Raw genomic sequence first — 20,195 nt, forward strand, 5'->3', positions numbered from 1 at the left:
TCGGGAGGAGAGGATGCGGACGGAAGGACGGGGGAGGGAAGGGATGAAGGGAATCGCCAAGAGGAAAGCATCTAGGATATGAAAAAGGAGGGTTTTTAAAGGAGACCGCACCGGTGCAAGGTCGAATATGAAAGACTGTTCGAACGGGGTGACACTTTGCTTGGTGATAGCTGGTCGGCACTAGTACTATGATTTGGTATGTGGCCACTCTGATAGCAAGTGTATTCAGCACCAGAGGAACGACCGCTCAAGGTGAGTTGAAGTGCAATAGATCCAGTGCGGCGCGTATAATAGGATGTTCTGTGTGTGCATGGTGTGTGTGTGCATTGTGTGGTGGTTGTTCTGCAGCATGCGATGTGTGTGTTTCTGATGATGGCTCACACGACGTGTCTGTGGCTGCTTCATTGTAACAAATGGCTGCATATCTCACGTGACGTGCAAAGTTCTGCCCTGGCTGATTCCCTTTTAGAAATGGCTCATTCATTTGCAGAGCCTCACACCGTGGGTGGATTTATTCGTTTATTGTGAATATTCACACGTTGGATCGTTGTTATGATGCTAATGCTGGTCGGTCCGAAATGTGGCCCGTTTCAAACGATAGGTTCGGATCCCACTGATGAACTGCATGGGTGCCACACACTGGGCCTAACCAAGGCTGTCTCACACTGAACCGTTTGGGCAATGGGGATGGTAAACATGGTGAATAATGCCATAATCGTGAGTGAATATGCATGGACTACTACGACCAGCAAGCGGTTCCATTTGAGCTCTTCAGAAAGGGGTGTGACATCCCCCCAATCCTGAAAAATGTGATGAATATGATCGCGTCCATGGCTGGTTCAGTGTGGTCCTCCCGATGCTGGCAAGAGATCCGTTCGGGGACGGTGTCTGAGTGTCTGACTGCTGCCCGTTTGGCCGACTACTGCGTCGCTGCTCGCCGACCGCGATCCATCGATGACGAATATCTCATGAAATATATCTAAAAATACCGTTCTTACATTTTTTCCTGATCATCTATTGACTTATGCACTTACTTAACCTTGCTTTCCCGCGGATGACCAGACGAGGGAGACGTGGCCCGTGCTGTCGCTGTGCAACCGATCTCAATGACCCCTCATGACTATGGAGAGTAGCCAGCACACTCGGCCTGGCCACCGGCCGCGTTCCTGTGTTTTATTACTCATAAGTATAGTTCAGGCTTTCATATTTGCATTTTTTGGAAGGGGTTACACAAGCATTTGGTTGCAAACCACTGTGTGTGAGTTTGAGTTTGTGTGTCCTTGTGTCACACACACACACACACACACTCCGTTTGTGTGTGTGTGTGTGTGTGTGTGTGTGTGTGTGTGTGTGTGTGTGTGTGTGTGTGTGTGTGTGTGTGTGTGTGTGTGTGTGTGTGTGTGTGTCATGCTAGGCATCATTGATGTATGTGGACTACAGACTTGTAGTTGGCCACTGACAGACCCTAGATCCTAGAGGTTGTACACAACAGACCCCTCTCAGACTGCTCCTTCTGTCCCAGGCTGGTGATTTAGATGCTCAGTTCAACGAGGCTGTGTAGAGGAGGACTTCTCATGAGACCATCTGCACCCATACTCTGTGCATCCATTCAAATGTCTTAAAGGGAGCTTAATACTACACACGCGCCATTCTTAGTTGGAATAAGGAGCTCTGTGAGGGTGAGATGGGTCTAAGATGGTGGGAGAAGCTACCATGATAACGTACATTTTGCTACGCTGATGTCTGTGGTTAATGTACTTTTGGTCCGAGCGCTATTAGCATAATGTGGCCTGTTTCTGAATCCCCTGCTGTCCTGTTTAAGGTGCCAATTAAAGATTTTAAGCGTAAACATATAAATAAATGAAGAGGTTTGATTTATTGTATTAAGATCGTTTTTCTTAATCTCACACATTCAATATTACAGAATGCACATGCCAGTTCAAAGATTCTCCATACCATTGGCCTTTTCTCATAAAAAACAGTCATTCAATTATAATGAATTATGTACTGTATAACCTCAACACGAAAAATAGATATTAACAACCTTTAGCACAAACTAAAGGGAAAGGACTTGCATACACTGGCTATAGGAGTTTATCTCACAGGCTGATTAAGGCAGTGATTGAATGCCACATCATTATATAAGGCGGCTGGTTTCCTGTCTCCTGTACTTACAGCGACCAGGCTGGGTTCTGAATTACCACAGTGTGGGACTATCTTCAGGAAAGATGGGTTTAAACATGGGTCTCCATTTTTAACTCATGTTCTTGATTGGGCGAGTGTCTTCCTTAGTTCTTTAAACAGCCTATCAGAGCAACTCCAAACGGATAATAATAATCTCAATCGCCGTTTGAATACGGTCTTGATGTGAACGACGATGAATCCACTGGATGCGCTCACTCAGTTTCAGACAGGAAATTACACAGGAAGTAACATGGGTTTGATTGACGGGACAGGTAAACGCGCCGGTTAGACTGCACTCCACAACATATTGTCGGGTAGACAAGCAGCAGGCCTGAGAAGGTGCGCTAAAGTGAACCGCGGCAGCGGCAGACATGACAGTTCCTCGCCTTTGTCTTTGGGACTTGGATATGCTGACACAAATTCTGCAGCCATCACTCTAGGAAGGAAGCCAGGGTGCGATGAGCGCTATGCGAGGGAGCAATTTAAAGAAACCACGTGAGACTAGTGCATGGGAAGGCCGGAGAGTGGGATTGTTTAGAGCGCCTCAGAGTCATAATTCAGCAGAAAGAGGACTGCGTGGCTGTGCTGTGTGGAACAAAATGCATGACAACCATTCCATACGGGATATGGCGGGCCAGTGGTTTTATTACTGCTGTTCAAAAATGACCGTGGCTGGTCTAGAAAGCTCACATTCAGTGGGATTTCACAAATTAATATTTTGGCATAATGATGATTTTTGTCTGTATTCGATTTAAAGTTCAGATGTGTGTCATTCAGAGGACATTAAGGAAAAGAGAGCCGGCAGGGGTTAGGCGTCAGTCTCAAGGAAGCCTACAGGTAGTCCGCTGGAGACGGGGATCGAACACAGAACGTTCTGTCCTCTAGTCAAACGCCCAAGCAAGCTGCTGCCTTATCTCACAGAGACTGAATCGTGTATCACCACGCAGGAAGCACTATTGGAAGGGACTCTGGGAGTACGTCTGGGAGTGCTGCTGGCCGTCGCTTCGGTAACGATAATAGAAGGAATCCAGGTCAGCGGCGGGGAGTGTGGGAGCGAGACGCCGCCGGTGGCAGTCTCTGCGCGCTGAGCCACCGCCGCTGCCACGCCTGAGTCACACGACTGCTGCTAAATCGGAACGTGTTTCCGACAGCCGCACGTCGAGCCCGGCGTCTCACCTGACGTTTCGTTCCGCATCTCTAATTCCCTTCCTGTAAAAGTGAAAGCGTCCCTTCGGTAGTCAAGAGACACCGGAGCCTTCCCCCCCCCCCCCCCCCTCGCGACGTGGGCCTGTGTTTTGGCTCGCCGTGCTTTATGTTGTTCTGCGGTCTTTGGACGGGCCGTTCTTCAAAGGAAGAGATGAGAGAGTGCACGGCGGTGGACATTGTTCATAGAGGTGTCATAGCTGTCACGGGCCGGTTTGAAGACCCCCGTTAGTGCTGAGGCGGGCTCTGATCCCTTTCAGCCGCTGACATAGGTGGGCAATTTGTCTGGGCCGGGGCTGTCTTTGGTTGTGGCCTGTCTGATAAAACGGTGTAACAGTCCAACGCCGCCCTGCGATGTGTCCGACCGTGTTGCCCTCGTCCCCGGGAGGCATTTGAAGTTGGGCGAGTATGATCTGCGTTTGATCTGCTGGGTGTTGAGGCTCTGTAGGGGATAAGGATAGTAAATGTATTGGTATTCTACGTGTGGATTTGTGGACCCTCGACAGAAGACCATATACCGTCTATGAATGCTTTGACGGACACACAGGCGTTTGTATCTTGAATTCGTCTGTACATCTAATGTTATTCTCAAACTTGCTGGAATATGATAGCAAATATCCTGCCATGTTTGAGTGTTTGAGAGCCCGTGTTGAACGGAAAGAAATCCTCTTTAGCTTTCAGCAGTATGAAGGTGACCCAAGGGTTTCATTGATGCTACAAAAGATTCATAGAACACTTCTTTCTTATCCTTCTGGTTGAATTACCCTGAAAAGTTGATTTAGCACTCAAGCGCCACAAAGCCAACGCTGGGTTCAACCGGGTTTAGAACTCAATACTTGAATGGCTCTATACCTATTGCCGTACAATCAGTAATAAAATATAATCCTCACACCCAACCTGTGTGTGTGTGCGTGTGTGTGTGTGTGTGTGTGTGTGTGTGTGTGTGTGTGTGTGTGTGTGTGTGTGTGTGTGTGTGTGTGTGTGTGTGTGTGTGTGTGTGTGTGTGTGTGTGTGTGTGTGTGCGTTTGTGTGTGGGAGTATGTTTGCGGGGGGGTGTGTGTGTGTGTGTGTGTGTGTGTGTGTGGGGTTGTGTGTGTGTGTGTTTGAAATCGCCACAACACTAAATGTTGCAAATAATTCAAGTCAGGCAAAATATGTGAAGAGGAAATAGAAAATATAATTGAATCTCCTGGATGGACAGATAAAATACATTTTGATTAATCGTTCTATTTAGTACCTGTACTGTTTAGTCATTACTTGAGGCGCTCCTGAGTGCACAATACATTCTCAACATAGGTTGGGATTGTTTTTGGCCATTATGGTGAAAGAACGTTGTTTGAAATACGTTCACGACGTTGGCGCCAATGATGGCACTGATAATGTGTCAGTGTTTAAAACAATTATCCTAAAATATAAGTTTTTATTAGATTCATTGATTAAAACACAAAACTGAAAGCGATAGCACATTATGGGCGACTGTCCATTTTGATATCAGTCGGAGTCCGCCATCCTGCACTTCATTTACACCACAAGAAGCTTATCTCATCAAATTATCAGCCCTTTGCAATTAAAAGTAGACTTTTGGCCGACATTTAATATTTTTGTGAGTCGGACATAATGCCTTACATCCTCGCTCCCAATCATTAGTAAAGCTATATACAAAACCCCCAGAAAAAAACGATCTTAGAAAATCCCTACGCCCAAGCTGTGGATGACAGACGTCTGCCAACACAGCACTGGGCACGGGCCAACTCTTCCTGCTAATTCCACCCCCCAAACACTCACACACACCCACACACAGGGACACACACACACACACGCACACACACACACACACACACACACACACACACACACACACACACACACACACACACACACACACACACACACACACACACACACACACACACACGCGCGCACACACCAATAGACATACACACACACACACACGCAAATAGACATACACGTACACACACAAAAGCACGCATACACAAAGACACACAAGGACACCAACACACATTCACACAAACACACACACACACACACACACACAGACGCACACACACATTCCCAAAGGCACACTCATGCACACACACATTCACAGAAACTCACAAACAGACAAACACAAGCAAAAGCACACACTCACGCACACACACATTCACACAAACACACAAACAGACAAACACAAGCACAAGCACACACTCACGCACACACACATTCATACAGACACACACAAGCACACACTCATGCACATACACACACAAACACACAAGCAAATACTCACGCACACACACTTTCACTCACTCACGCACAAACACACACAACTTCACACAAACACACACACATACCACACTCAAACACACACACACACACACGGACACACACACACACACACACACACACACACACACACACACACACACACACACACACACACACACACACACACACACACACACACACACACACACACACACACGCTCGCACACACCAATAGACATACACACACACACACACCCTGTTCCGCTGTCATTTCCTAACTAGTACAGTCCAAGTTGTGTCTTGCTCTGACAGGGTGTAGCACACTGCCCGATTCCAGCTTTCATCTCTGTCAGAGTCTACTCTATCTGAAGCATGGAGGCGAATGCACCCCCGAAAAAAGTATTGACGGGCAGTTGTTGGTCAAAGCTGCATTACGCGTTGAAATCAGATGAGAAATTAAGTAAATGTAGGAGTTGGAAAGGCAGGTTTCACGAAGGACGTATTTAGGCTAGTCCTTGATTTCATGTGTTTTCCTAGAGAAATAATGAAAGTGCTCTGTGGTTGTCATGGAGCTCTGTTCTTTATTCACATATTGCTCCCGAGTTGTACTGAGTGATGGCTCCATGTTGAATGACGACCATTTTCCATAACTAGCTGTAATTGGACAGCTCATACCAAATGGCTGATAAGCACTAATAACAGCAACTTCAAATGCCTTATAGGTCAAGGCTCTGGAATTTATTGGTTCGCTGAAAATTGTAAAGAGAAACTCTAAGCATGACTGAATCATTGCAGGCATAATGACCTGAAAATGCTGCCATGGATACCTTCAGTAATGGGCAACTGGCCCTGGTCGGGTTTGTGAGTGAAGTCCTTTCCTTTCTATTTTACAGCTTGTGTCTGTATCTTTCTTCCTCATCTCCTGTCTCCTAATAACTCTCTTGCTCTGACTCTATCCTTCCATCTCTCTCTCTAACTCTCTATCTATCACTATATTTCTCACTCTCCCCCTTCTGTCCAGGAAGTGTCCATCATTAGAACATGTGAGGTCATCGCTTGCCTAATCAGGGCTTTTCCGATTTGAGCGGGAAACACTTCAGCATTAAGGCCAGTTCCATAGTGATGGGAGATGGGACCGACTGCTAATCTAGGCTACACTACTCAGACCCCAGAATCTTTTGTAGAACATTGGACCCTTTATAATGTAGTAGACTATACTACTCAGACCACAGACTCTTATCTAGAACATTCAACCCAATGCTACGCTAGGCTACACTAATCAGACCCCAGACTCTTTCCCAGAGAATTAAACAAACAATATGACCCTGAGGTGGCTGCCTCCTCAGACTCTTAAGAAGACAGCCACCTCGAGGTCATACAACGTTTCGTTGATCTAAGGCGGAGAAGAACGCCATCGAGAGCATCTCCACCAGAGTAGTAGTCCACTGCCTTCTCTCGATCCGAAGGCAGAAAACACCCGCTCCCCACGGTTCTGTGTGCGCTGGGTTTAACCACGTCAAATGAGTCGGGATGGGCCCACGTAGTTAACAAGGCCGCCGCCACCGCCCCCTTCGCCATCGTCGGCGGCGGGGAGACGTTGAATACACAGTCAGCCCCGTGTTTGTAGAGCGGCCAGCGGGAAAAGGCCGGCCGAGGGCTCCATCGTCTGCCGACGCTCCCCAGGCTACTTATGAGTTATCGTAAGGTGAGAGAGAGAGAGAGAGAGCGAGAGAGAGAGAGAGAGAGAGAGAGAGAGAGAGAGAGAGATGGAAATAGAAGAAAAAGCCAGAATACTGTGGAAAGACTTAAGCAAAGGAAGATTGCCACGGAGAAATCCAAAGGAGAGAGAGAGAGAGAGAGAGAGAGAGAGAGAGAGAGAGAGAGAGAGAGAGATAGGGACCCTTTGCTAAGGAGTAGGTACGACGGCCGCTGGAGAGATGAAGAGATAAGAGGGAGAAAGGTAAATGGTGATTAGCTGCTTGATGGATATTTCAGGGCCTCAGTGATTCTGGTTTTAGCCCACATCCTCAGTCAGGCAGGTGAATTAAATGCACTCTTGTGCAGCAGAGTCCACAAGTGGGACTGTGTGTGTGTGTGTGTGTGTGTGTGTGTGTGTGTGTGTGTGTGTGTGTGTGTATGTAATATCTTTATACAATTCAATTCACTGGACTTTCAACCGACTTGATGAGTCCAATAAAGCCTCTAGTCCGTGTCACAGTGTTTGTAGTCAAGACCAGGTCATCATGGCTCAGGATGGGCTCTCGTCTGTTGAGGTTAGCTGCACTACGACGTGACAGTGCTTGGAGTTTGAACTTCCATTCTACACACAGATACAGGTCAATGTTTTTAACAATCACTGTGGCAAACAGTAACACACACACGCACACACACACAGATACACAAACCCACACACACACAGAGACACACAAGCATGCACAAACAAAGACACGCGTGCGCACAAACGCACACACACAAAAAGACGCACACACACGCAGATACATACGCAGATACACACACAGAGACCCGCACGTGCGCGCGGACATACAAAGACACACGTGTGCACATACAAAGACGCACACCTCGACACAGTAAGGGCCGCTCTTTAATGTAACCTTCAGCGCATGCAGGCTGGCATTCAATTACCGCCCTGTCAGGGGCCCCTCCAGCCCAGGGGCCCCATGTCCTTGAGATCCCATCTCCACAGCGGCCCTGGGCCTCGTCTATATTCCATTACATCCTCCACATCACCAGGGGCTTGTCCACTCCAATCTGGCGCCCTCATCCTCACCCTAACCCTAACCCTAACCCTCACTTGTGAGGCCACGCCCACTTTTGTGTTTTTTTAATTTTTGTGTTGTTTCAGAGTGAGTGTGAGAGTCGTTCACGAGTCTCTCCATACTGCATCGAGCAGCAGCTGGCACTCATAGTTAGCGGAATATGGTGTGGTTCTGCACCATGAGTGTATGCTAATTGGCTTGACACTGTGGCGGCTGCTCTGTATGTTGACGTTGGTTTTGTTTAGGGACCGGGTGCTGTGGACTCAGTGAAACATCACACCGTCTCCGGTGTTGATGTTGGGAACGTGACGGCGGGCTATTTATGAGTGACCGTCGGTGCCTGGGCGTGTTGCTGTCTCGTGCAAACAAATACCTACGCATCACAGAGCACAGCACCGCGTGAGTCATTATATATAGTTCTACGGAGATAACGACCGAGCACGCGTGACAGTTCATTGTTTCATTTGAGAATGACAACGTTTGATCTGGGTTCTGAAGATTGGATCTGCAAGACCGCCTCCGGGAGCAGGAATAGATCTAAAGATAGCCGGATAATCGGCCCGACCGATCGCCGTGATGATGTTCCGGCGCCGTATCGTACGATCTCCGCGGCGTACGCCACAAAGATTGCGGTGTGTGCCGGAGTTAAAGCGTCCAAACATCATCCAAACCTACCAAGGTTGATCCACTCAGAGCCGCCTTGGCTTCGGTTAACATCGTTTCACAGCACATCCGTCGGAACTCACTGCAGTGAAAGCGTTTCAAAAGCAGACCTCACCCCGGAACGCCTCTATTTTTAAACCTGTCCTTTATTCCCTCCTTCCGCCGGCGCGGTGAACGGCGTTTCCCGTTGCGAGCACCGATCGTGACGTTAAACCGTGGGTCCGTCGGAACCTCCAGCCTGCTTCGAGGTGTTTAGCGCCTCGCCTATGATCCGGCTGCTCGCTGACTCATGTACTACTCCTGGCAGACGCTCGCCTGACTAAGAGCGTATGTCTGCCGTGCGCAGCGTGGCCGGAGACTCAGACACCGAGGGCTCTGCGCTGGCGGGGGCGTTCCTCCAGCAACACGAGCCTGACCCGCCCTGAGGCCCTCTCCTTGGCTCTGTTCCCTGCTATCGCCCAGGCCTTTGTGGAACCGTGAAGCTCAGAGCGACGCTGCAATCTAGATAATGCATCCGTACCCAAAGGTGTAGACTTATGAAATGGGCCGGGTTTAAATGTCATCACAGCTGTAAATATACTGTTTTAACGTGTGTATATATATATATATATATATATACATAAAATAGTTATATAAATGCAGTATACATTAAACATAATTGGCCTCCCAGATTTATTGAATGTCTGATCCGTGCTGATCTTACCAGACAGATCCTTCTGCATCAGCTCGTTCTCTGTCCACACACGGTGAAACCTGAGTTCATGGGGGTGTTAACAGTGGCTCGCCAGGCCTGATCTGGGCCGGTAACTATCGCTGTGTAGTCATACGGAGCCCATCGATCCCACACACTTCTGCTATTGTGCCGGTCGCAGGGAGAGAGACGGCTGGGGGGGCGAGATGGTTAGTGAGACAAAGAAGGAGAGAAAGAGCGAATGGCTGGAAGGAGGGAGAGAATGAAGGCTAAGGAGACGATGCTGGTGGAAGTTTATTACAGGCAAATATTTTCATATATACAGACAGACAGATAGACGGACGGATTGACAGAGAGAAAGAAAGGCTGGGTAGGTATTAGTAAACACGAAGAAAGACCACCGGACAGGTAGACTGATTGAAGGAAAGAAGAAAATACTAAAGGAATACTTTGATGGATAAATAGGCAGACAGACAGACAGACAGGCAGACTTGATTGATTAAAAGGAAGAAAAAAATAAACACTAGATAGATCGACCGATGGACCAAACGTTAGATCACTTGACAGAAAGAATCAAATTAAGAAAAAGGCCAGATAGTTCTACATAAAGACAGACGGACAGGCAGACAGAGTGATTGATCGACGCATGTTTCATGATTCAACACAAGCAGCGTTCATGTTTGTGTTGGGAGTGTAAATACGTCCCTGTTCATAAATCTCCCATAATGCCCTGCAGGCCACTGCGTCCCCCATTAACAAAATGAATTCAGCGGCGGCGGTGGTGAAGGCGTCTCCGTTAACGGCCACGTGGACAGAACATCATGAAGGGATCGGGAAATTATTAGGCACCCGATCCATCACCCGATTGTTCTTTTAGCAATCCTTCTCCTCTGTTGTCTTACCCTTAGCGCCGGCCGCCCTCCCCGGCGACCAGATCTTCTAATACTATTGGCTGGTAATCTAACGCTGAGTGCAATCCCCGCACTCTGGAGGGAAAACAATGGTTCTCCCTCCAGAGTGATTTGGGTCGCGTGCCCTGGTGTTGTGGCGCGGGGTCTCAAGTATTATGTCAAGTGACTCTACTTACTCAGACAAAACAATGTAGGCAGTGTGTTGCCTTAGCCCCCGGCTCCTGGCACCCCACAGCAACCAACCAGGTTTTCACCTTGCACCTATATGCTTCCATTCTGCTGCTGTGGACCCAGCACTACCAGCGCTATCATACCATGTGGTGCTGTGTGTGTTGTTTGATGTTTGAGGAAGATGTTGCTGTCTTTAGTGCAGTCGTCTCAATGCTTGAAAAGGGCCGGCTCTATAGTGTCAAACATCTTGCTTTGGGGTTCAATCGAACGTTAAGTTTAGCAAGAACAAACATAGGCGACAGACACATAGACACACACACAGACGGGCACACAGACACGCATAGACAGACAGGTAGACTGACACAAACACACAAACGTGCACGCAGACACACACACACACACACACACACACACACACACACACACACACACACACACACACACACACACACACACACACACACTGGCTCTTGTGGGGTCCAGCTGGCTGCTGGTGTTGCAGTTTACAACAGGCTGCAGCCGTGGCGCCTCGCTACAGAGGCACAGCAGCAGAGGGATCTCCAGAGTGCGGCCGTGACTGGCCGACTGCGTCTCCACTCAACAAAACAAAAAGTGTAATTTGATTAAATCTGCCCAGTTTGTGTCCAGAAGCTGGTCAGCTGGCTAAATCAACTAAAGTGGATTAACTCTATCACAGGACGCGGGGATTAAACCCTAGTAAACACAATCACCAGCCATCGCATGTGGGCTTAGAGTTATTTCTGATGGAGAGACGGGGGGGGGCACAGAAAACCCACCGGCGTTTCCTTCTGCTGTGTTTGGTCGGGGGGGGGCGCGAGGGCAGTCGGTCAACGACCCCTTTGCACCCTTCCACACAGCGGCGCCGCGATCACGCCACACTTCTGCTGTGAGACTCGGTGACTCCCCAACACAACGGCGACACAGACACACATTCCCGGTGGTCCCCGGTGAAGACGTGAGCCGCGATCACGCCAACGATCCCCTTAATGAAGGCGTCGAGCCATTCAGCCGACGTGTCTCTACAGTGTGGACCGTCAGCAGGTCTCTTGATCCCTGAAGTGATTTTTGGTCTTGGTCGGGGGTGGGGGGTGGGGGTAGCCGAGCCTGATGATGATGGAGGAGGAGGAGGAGGAGGAGGAGGAGGAGGAGAACGATGACTTCCAGCAGCTTCAATGAAAGCGGGGGTGGAAGGCATCCGGCGCTTGAGAGGTGGGGGGGAGGTGGAGGAAAAAAAATCCATTCCCCCCCCCTCTCACAGCGAGCGTTCTGCTGAGGCAGGTGTGCCGACCTTTCAGTCATCTGATAGGTCAACGCCGATAGGTCACCTGATAGGTCAGCGCTCGGCAGCAGTGTGCCTGGCCGGCGCTGGCGCGGCTCCACGCCCGACGCTGCCTCTTAGCAACGCCGGACTCCACCAGACAGACAGACAGACAGACAGACAGACAGACAGACAGACAGACAGACAGACAGACAGACAGACAGACAGACAGACAGACAGACAGACAGACAGACAGGCCGACAGACAGACAGACAGACAGACAGACAGACAGACAGACAGACAGACAGACAGACAGACAGACAGACAGACAGACAGACATGATCAATGGGGCGGCATGTGGCTTAGGAGGTAGAGCGCTTTGGCTGCTAACCGGAAGGTTGCTATTTTGCCCTGGCTGCTCCCGGCGAGCTGGCTGTCACCCTGCGTGGTTGACTCCGCCGTCGGTGTGTGAGGCATGTGTGCCTGAATGGGTGAATGTTAGGCGATACAGTAAAGCGCTTTGAGTTGACACGCGTTAGGAACGCGCTGTATCAATGCAGTCCGTCTGCCATCAATGGAGCGCCTTTGGCAGCCCCGTCTCTGCGGTACAGTACGGCCCCGCCCTCTCCACATACGCCCCTGACGGACTGGAAAGGAGGGGGCGGAGCTTCTGGGGGGGGCGGGAGAGGGAGACGAGGGAAGACACGTACAGACGCTCGTTCATGCTGAGGTACTAGCGTTTCATGCTAACTGCGTTTCTCTTCTCTTCTCTACGTTATTCCTCTGATAGGCCTGAATCCCTACCTCAAGATTGTTTTTAAATCGGGACACTTTGCCGTCATGGCATTGTTTTATTTTTTTGTGTGAGTGTCTCTGTGTGTGTGTGAGTGTGTGTGTGTGTGTGTGTGTGTGTGTGTGTGTGTGTGTGTGTGTGTGTGTGTGTGTGTGTGTGTGTGTGTGTGTGTGTGTGTGTGTGTGTGTGTGTGTGTGTGTGTGTGTGTGTGTGAGAAAGCTCATATGTGTGTGTGTGTGTGTGTGTGTATGTGAGAGTGAGCTCATCAGTGTGTGTGTGTGTGTGTGTGTGTGAGAGAGTGAGCTCATTAGTGTATGTATGCGTGTGTGTGTGTGTGTGTGTGTGTGTGAGAGTCAACTCATCAGTGTTTGTGTGTGTGTAAGTGTGTGTCTGTGTATACCAAGCATGCAGAAAAGCACGACGTAACCCCCATCCTCTATGAATCCAGTCTTTACCTTACGTTGCTTGTCTCTCTGTCGTCGTCTCCCCCCCCCCCCCCCCCCCCCCAGGTGTCCACGGATTGAGAGAGGAGCCCCGGTTTGTGACGGCGCGTGCCGGAGAGACCGTGATCCTGGGGTGTGACGTGTCTCCCCCCCTGGACGGCCAGCAGCCGCCCTACGTGGTGGAGTGGTTCAAGTTCGGAGTGCCTATCCCCTTCTTCATCAACTTCCGCTACTACCCTCCCCATGTGGACCCGGAGTACACAGGTGAGAGAGTCCGGCCTAGCGCCACGCACTTCAAGGGCCAGTGTACCACAAATAATATACAAGGATAACAAGTTCCTTAAAGGGCCAGTGCACCCCAAAGAATAAAAAAGGATAACCGGCCATTAAGGGCCAGTGAACTCTTAAAGGGCCAGCGTACCCCAAATAATAAACAAGAATAACATAATAAAAAAGAATAACTTATAACTATTACCATTTATCTATCTATCTTTCTAGTATTTAGTAATTTACTTTTTTAGATAAAAGATATGAATCATTAATGAGCAGGTAGAGGTTAGTCATCTTGTCCAACACTGCGGACACAGTCGTTTCAAACCAAGAACCTTTTGGTTCGAAATCAAACACCCTAACCCTAACCATTATTGACTATCCTGCAGCGCTCATATTGAAAAAAACGGAATAGAATAGATAAAGAATGCATGGAGAGACTGATAAGATAATAACGCAGATTCTGATATTCAAATAAAACAACAGCGATGAGATGGTTACTGGTCAGACGTTTCATGTCTCTGGTGTAGATCTGTAAATCCGAGCAGAACAACTTAACATAACACCAGCTTGGGTGAATAATTGGCACTGAGTCCACAGTCGACGGCACACGTTACCATCAGAGTGAGACAAACCTCAACATTGACTGATCCTGATTATGTATATTTAAAAAGCATTTTGAGGAGTTACGACGGTGATTCTGCATTACTGGTCTAATTTTCTGGGCGTCTTTATTTTTATATATAGATTTCCCTGCACATTTTTAGCTGAATGCTGCGTTTTCTCTTGACAACCAGAGATAACGTATGACCGTGTTAATGCGCTACGTACATTAACCTCCCGAATGCTGTTTCATGGGGAAGGTTAACCTGCCATTTCTGGTGTGATTCAATGTTTTCTCCCTATTATGGTGATGTGGGACGTAAGGGTGTGAGGTGAAGTGTGTTGCCTCGGAGCGTAAGCCATTGTAAACCTTCTCCTGGCGTAATGTGCGTTAGCTCTCCGTGCTAGCATTGTCCCCCTCCACCGTGCATCGCTCTGAACCTCCAAACCCGACACAAGGGGGAAGGGCGATGTAAGGCCACGGCGGGGAGCATATGTTAGCCTGAATGACAGAACACAGACCGAATACAGCCAGAGGCAGCAGCGAGTCCAGCGACGATTTACTGACACCTTCCACCCCCCCCCCCCCCCCCACTCCCACCACCTATGTGACGAACACCATGAGGAGGCCAAAGTAGTGGCGCTACCTTATAGAGCAGAGAACCACAGCGTTCTTGTAGCTAACAACTTCTCCAGACACGCAAGGAATGCCTTTGATACGTGGAACTGTTCGGGAACTACTCTGTGCTGAGAATGGCCCTGATTCCTCGTCTGTCTTCCCCACGTGTTTTCCACTTTTGAAACAAGAGGCGACCACACAACAGCAACGGCCTTATGTATGGTACACACAAGTCCTGTATGAAGATATAGGATAGATTTGAACGTTTAGGCATTGAAAAGGTGGTCATACATTTTGACAACTTCCAAAAGGAAGGACTTTAAAAGCAATCCCTGACCTGATTATGTACTTAAAAACTATTAAAATAACAACCCATGTTTTGTATTATTTTTATTAAGAGACGAATAATCTATCCTTTCCAATATTGTTTGATCATATACATTAGATACATTATACATAATACATTTGGAGTTAAAGATTGCTTCAAATTACAAAAAAACAATTTCCTATTCAAAGTTAATCCATTCAACTGGTAATCGCAAAGGTTTGTCTTTTGCTACACAGAAACCAAATGACTACTACTGCTAGGCTGTAGCTTATCTAGCATTAGCCTTCCCAAATAATATCCGGCTACGGACAACAACCGCATCATGAAACCAGTTCAAATGATCCCTCTCAAATAGAATGTGCTCCGTAGAGCAGACCAACAGCACGCTGGCCCGTGGTGATGACCGGCGAACAGATGAAACATGAACACGCCAAATAATCTCATGATGCAGATTAGCGCGTATGCTAGGAGCTAAGCGCGTTAGCCCAGCGGCGGTGATGATAGCCGACAGTTGGTCGGTTGCTTTATGACAGGGCTTTGTGGGCCTCTGTAATTGGCCCCTCGTCTTACAGCCTTCATCTGGAGTTCAGCGGGGCTACTCCCATGAATTCTCATCTCCTAACCGATAAATAATTCATCCCGGTGAATAGAGTAAACGTACCAGCGTTTCCTGACACAGCTGCCGCCAAAAGGCGCGCTGATTGGCCCGCGCTTAGGGTAGTGCTCTAAATGTATTCCGCCGCCACGGAGATGAGAAAGCTGAATGTCCCAATTCGGCGTTTACAGTGACTGGAGAGAAACCGCCGGGAGAAAAAAATAAAGGCGCCCCATTCAAGTCGCAAGACGCTCTGTGAGTTCATCTGTGCGCCAGTATTCATTTGGGAGTCTAATTCAGCTCTCCTACCAGATGGATTCTGTTACCTCATCCAACGTTCTTTTTAATAACGGGTTTAATTGAAGGTAAGTGGGCAGTCCGCTTCTGCTTTTTCGCATTTAAATTTTTTTTTCTTTCTATGTGCTGCACAGAACACTGGAGAATTGCATCGCAGGAGGGCGAACTAGGGCATATACAGCCCCGGAAGTTATTACGGATTCAATCCCATGGCACGGAGACAAGTCAGTCTGGCAGGTTGAACGGCAGCAGATTAACGACCTGACCGGCACAGGGCTCTGCTTTTAGAATCAGAGTCGCTCGTGTTTGTGTCCACATTGTTCTCGACGTCTGAACCTAAGTGTTGATTATTAACAGTCGGGATGGAGTTGTGATGAATCCCCGCGCACTATTTAGAGCGAGGTGAGGGAGGCGCGTCAGTGAAACAGTGTCTTCTTCTTCTTCTTCCTCTTCTCCTTCCCCCGCGGCTGATGTCGAATTCACTCGCAGATGGAAATTTCACATCTCACCGAGACTAACACTTCGCCGGGTTTGTCCTTGAGCTATATGGAAATTATAAAATTTGAAAAAATCTATTCTTGTACTCACTCAAGCAAAGAAGCAATCAATAATTCAGATGTGAAGTTTAGACATCAGATGCTCCAATTTTGGGATGAGCGGTTCCCACTGTAGTCCTCCTGTTAGAGATGTTGGTTCAAATGAAGCCAGAATATCCACAACTGATAATTGCTATCAAGTAGTAGGAATTTAGTTTTCTGTCAACAAAAACCTACATACATGCATTCATACATGCATATACACATGCATACATTCATACGTTCATACGTACATATGTACATGCATACATGCATACATACATGCATGCATGCATGCATGCATACATACATTCATACGCACATACGTACATATGTACATTCATGCATACATACATGCATACAAACATACAAACACTTGCATGCATACATATATATATGACAGCCAAACTATAGTACATTCAGGACAAAATTCAGGCAAAGTGTAGTTAGCTAACGTAAGCACATGTGCGACAAAATATAGGACAAACTATAGTACAGACATGACAAACTAAAGTATTCACATGACTAACTCGGACAAACCATGGTAAATATATGATATACTACCGGACAAGTGGAACACATAACAATCCATTTAACAAGCTATAATACAGTTAACTCCCTCAAAACAAATTGAATCAGTCCTTACTTTATTTCCCTATAACGTGGACACACAATGTAACAGAACATTGTTAAAGGACCAACTGTCATACCTAATCACATGTTAGCAAGCACCTATGATTGGTCCACAATGGTCTCACCAATCAATCTTCTGTTGTCCTTCCCCATTGAATGAACAAGCATGTGAAACCCTTCTTGTTCTACTCCATCTCCGCACCCTCAGTCAAGGGCCTCAGTCAAGGGCCTCACTCCCCGGCCTCTGCCCAGGGGCCCGGTCCAGGGGCCCGGTCCAGGGGCCTCTCTAGCCCCCGCCTCTAACAGTTACAGACGGCCCTGTTTAATGGGACACACACACACACACACACACACACACACACACACACACACACACACACACACACACACACACACACACACACACACACACACACACACCGGTACTGTGACCAGAACGATGTATTAACCTCTTCTGCCTTAACCGGAGACAGCGGTTCCTCCAGCACTGAGAGTGTGTGTGTGTGTGTGTGTGTGTGTGTGTGTGTGTGTGTGTGTGTGTGTGTGTGTGTGTGTGTGTGTGTGTGTGTGTGTGTGTGTGTGTGTGTGTGTTTGTGTGAGAATGAGCTTATCAGTGTGTGTGAGTGTGTGCGAGTGTGAGTGTGTGTCTGTGTATGCGTGTGTGAATGTGAGTGTGTGTGTGTGAATGTGAGCGTGTGTGTGTGTGTGTGTGTGTGTGTGTAGGTGAGAGCGAATGTGTGTGTGTATGTGTCGGTGAGGGAGTGTTTGTACGCGTGAGTGTGTGAGAGTGAGCTCATCAGTGTGTGAGTGTGTGTGCGAATGCGAGTGTGTGTATGAGCGTGTGTGTGTGTCTGCTATTGTGTGTGTTTGTAAGAGGGTATAACACCCAGTGGGACGTGGCTCTGACGTTGTGGATACAGCACAGTTAACTCCGTTTAGAGCAGCACCCTCTGACTCCATGACAAATAGGAGCTGAGGTCGATCTCCCCCTTCACACCCCCCCCCCCCACCTCCCCTCCTCCCCTGCCCCACTCAGCACCTCTGACAATCGAGGGGGCAAAAATAGACCTGACTTATTTTTTTCCCCGAGACAACCTATGGTTTTACTGCGAGACTGCAGCCACCACCCTTTTGGTTTCCTCTTTGCTGTATTGATCTCCTGTTTATTTCTTTTTTATACCCCCTTCCCCAAATACAGCATCAATCACAGAGGGGAGGGCTGTCTGTCACCCTCCGTCTGTAGACACCGCACAAACACACACACACACATACACAGGCGAACACACACACACACACACACACACACACACACACACACACACACACACACACACACACACACACACACACACACACACACACACACACACACACACACACACACACACACACACACACACACTCCACCTCTGGGTGAAGCGCCTCATTCACCGGCCCACGTTCTCCACCCACCCCGTTCAATATAAACCAGACCCAGGCAGGACAGCGGTACTTACTGTACACCCACACTTCAAAGTCGGCACGGGGGGGAGAAAGGGAGGGAGAGAAAGGGGAGAGAAAAAAGCTTCAGTATGCCGCAGCTCTTCTCCGGACGGGGCGGTGGCGTGTGTTGGGAGTCTGTCGGGATGTCAGACTCACCCATGTGAGCCGCCGGACGCCGGACGCACAGACAACGCGCCCGGGGCCGTCCGACATCTCTCCACGCCTGGGCTCCTCTCCGTCTCCCCCCGCCGTCTCCCCCCCCCGTCCCCCCGTCCCCGTCCCCCCGGCGGATCCCATCCCTGTTCTCTCCCCGTTCCAGCGTGTATCCGAAATGACGGTAGCAGGAGTACAGAGAACTGTTCACAAAGCTGTGAGGTTTTGGATGGGATGGCGGTGTGTTGTGCGTTGTGTGCTGTGCGGTGTGTGTTGTGTGTTGTGCGTCATGTGCTGAGTGCTGTGTGGCCGATGATGAGGTGCTGGGTGCTGTTGCTTCTGTTGTTTGAACTGCATTGCCTTTAGGGTTCCAAGGAGGCAGACATAATGTGTTGCTAACTAACCTTCCGTATTGGTAAGTCACCAAACAAACAGTATTGATGTGATACTGTAGTATGGGGGTCAGGGTGTTTAGTAGTAGTTAAGTAAACCTGCTAGTATATGCACTGCATAATAGTACAGTAAGCAGTACTCCTACACTGTGTTGACTCTAAATCCTTGGCACCGTTCCAGTGATCCAATGGCAACGCTGCGGTGTCGCTGGATCCAAACCCAATTGCTCGCTTGATATATGTTGCGACATCATTGGAGGTCCGACGGGGGGGGGTGGGTTAGCGACGATTCACCGTCAAACGGTGAATTGTCGTACTATTATGCGTCATATATTTAAGTACTTCTCCCTTCCCCCTTCAATGAAATTGAATTGATAATTGTTCATGATGACAATAAATATCGGTTAACTATCTGCCATAATTTGTTAATGATCCAGAATGATAATTAGCTAGAACTCTTATGTTAAAAGACCATGTGTCCACAATGCTCAGCATATACAATGCTATTTACCTTGAATGCTAATTAGCTAGAATGCTCATTTGCACAGGACGTCCATGTCTGCACCGTATAAACACCACTCCCTCTGCTTTCCCTCTCTCTCTCTCTCCTTCTGCTCTCTCTCTCCCTCTCCTCCCTCTCTCTCTCTCTCCCTCTCCTCCCTCTCTCTCTCTCTCTCTCTCTCTCTCTCTCTCTCTCTCTCTCTCTCCTCTCTCTCTCTCTCTCTCTCTCTCTCTCTCTCTCTCTCTCTCTCTCTCTCCTTCTGATCTCTCGCCCTCTCCTCTCTCTCTCGGTTTCTCTCCCTCTGCTTGCTCTCTCCCTCTCCTCTGTCTCTCTCTCTCTGTCTCTCCTCCCCCTCTCTCTGTCTCT

The 20,195-nt window shown here is 48.5% G+C and overlaps 1 protein-coding gene across 1 annotated transcript in view; it reads left to right on the forward strand.

Moving 5' to 3' along the window:
* The first annotated feature begins 42 nt into the window (after window positions 1-42).
* The window catches only part of igsf9ba (immunoglobulin superfamily, member 9Ba), a 46,573-nt gene continuing 26,420 nt past the window's right edge, over window positions 43-20,195 (forward strand). Inside the window, exons 1-2 of the mRNA XM_056610787.1 lie at window positions 43-252; window positions 13,447-13,644. Of these exons, the coding sequence (XP_056466762.1) occupies window positions 189-252; window positions 13,447-13,644 (262 nt within the window). The 5' untranslated portion in view covers window positions 43-188. The remainder of the gene's footprint in view (window positions 253-13,446; window positions 13,645-20,195) is intronic.

Source organism: Gadus chalcogrammus, chromosome 16, assembly GCF_026213295.1.
Source record: "Gadus chalcogrammus isolate NIFS_2021 chromosome 16, NIFS_Gcha_1.0, whole genome shotgun sequence".
NCBI lineage: Eukaryota > Metazoa > Chordata > Actinopteri > Gadiformes > Gadidae > Gadus > Gadus chalcogrammus.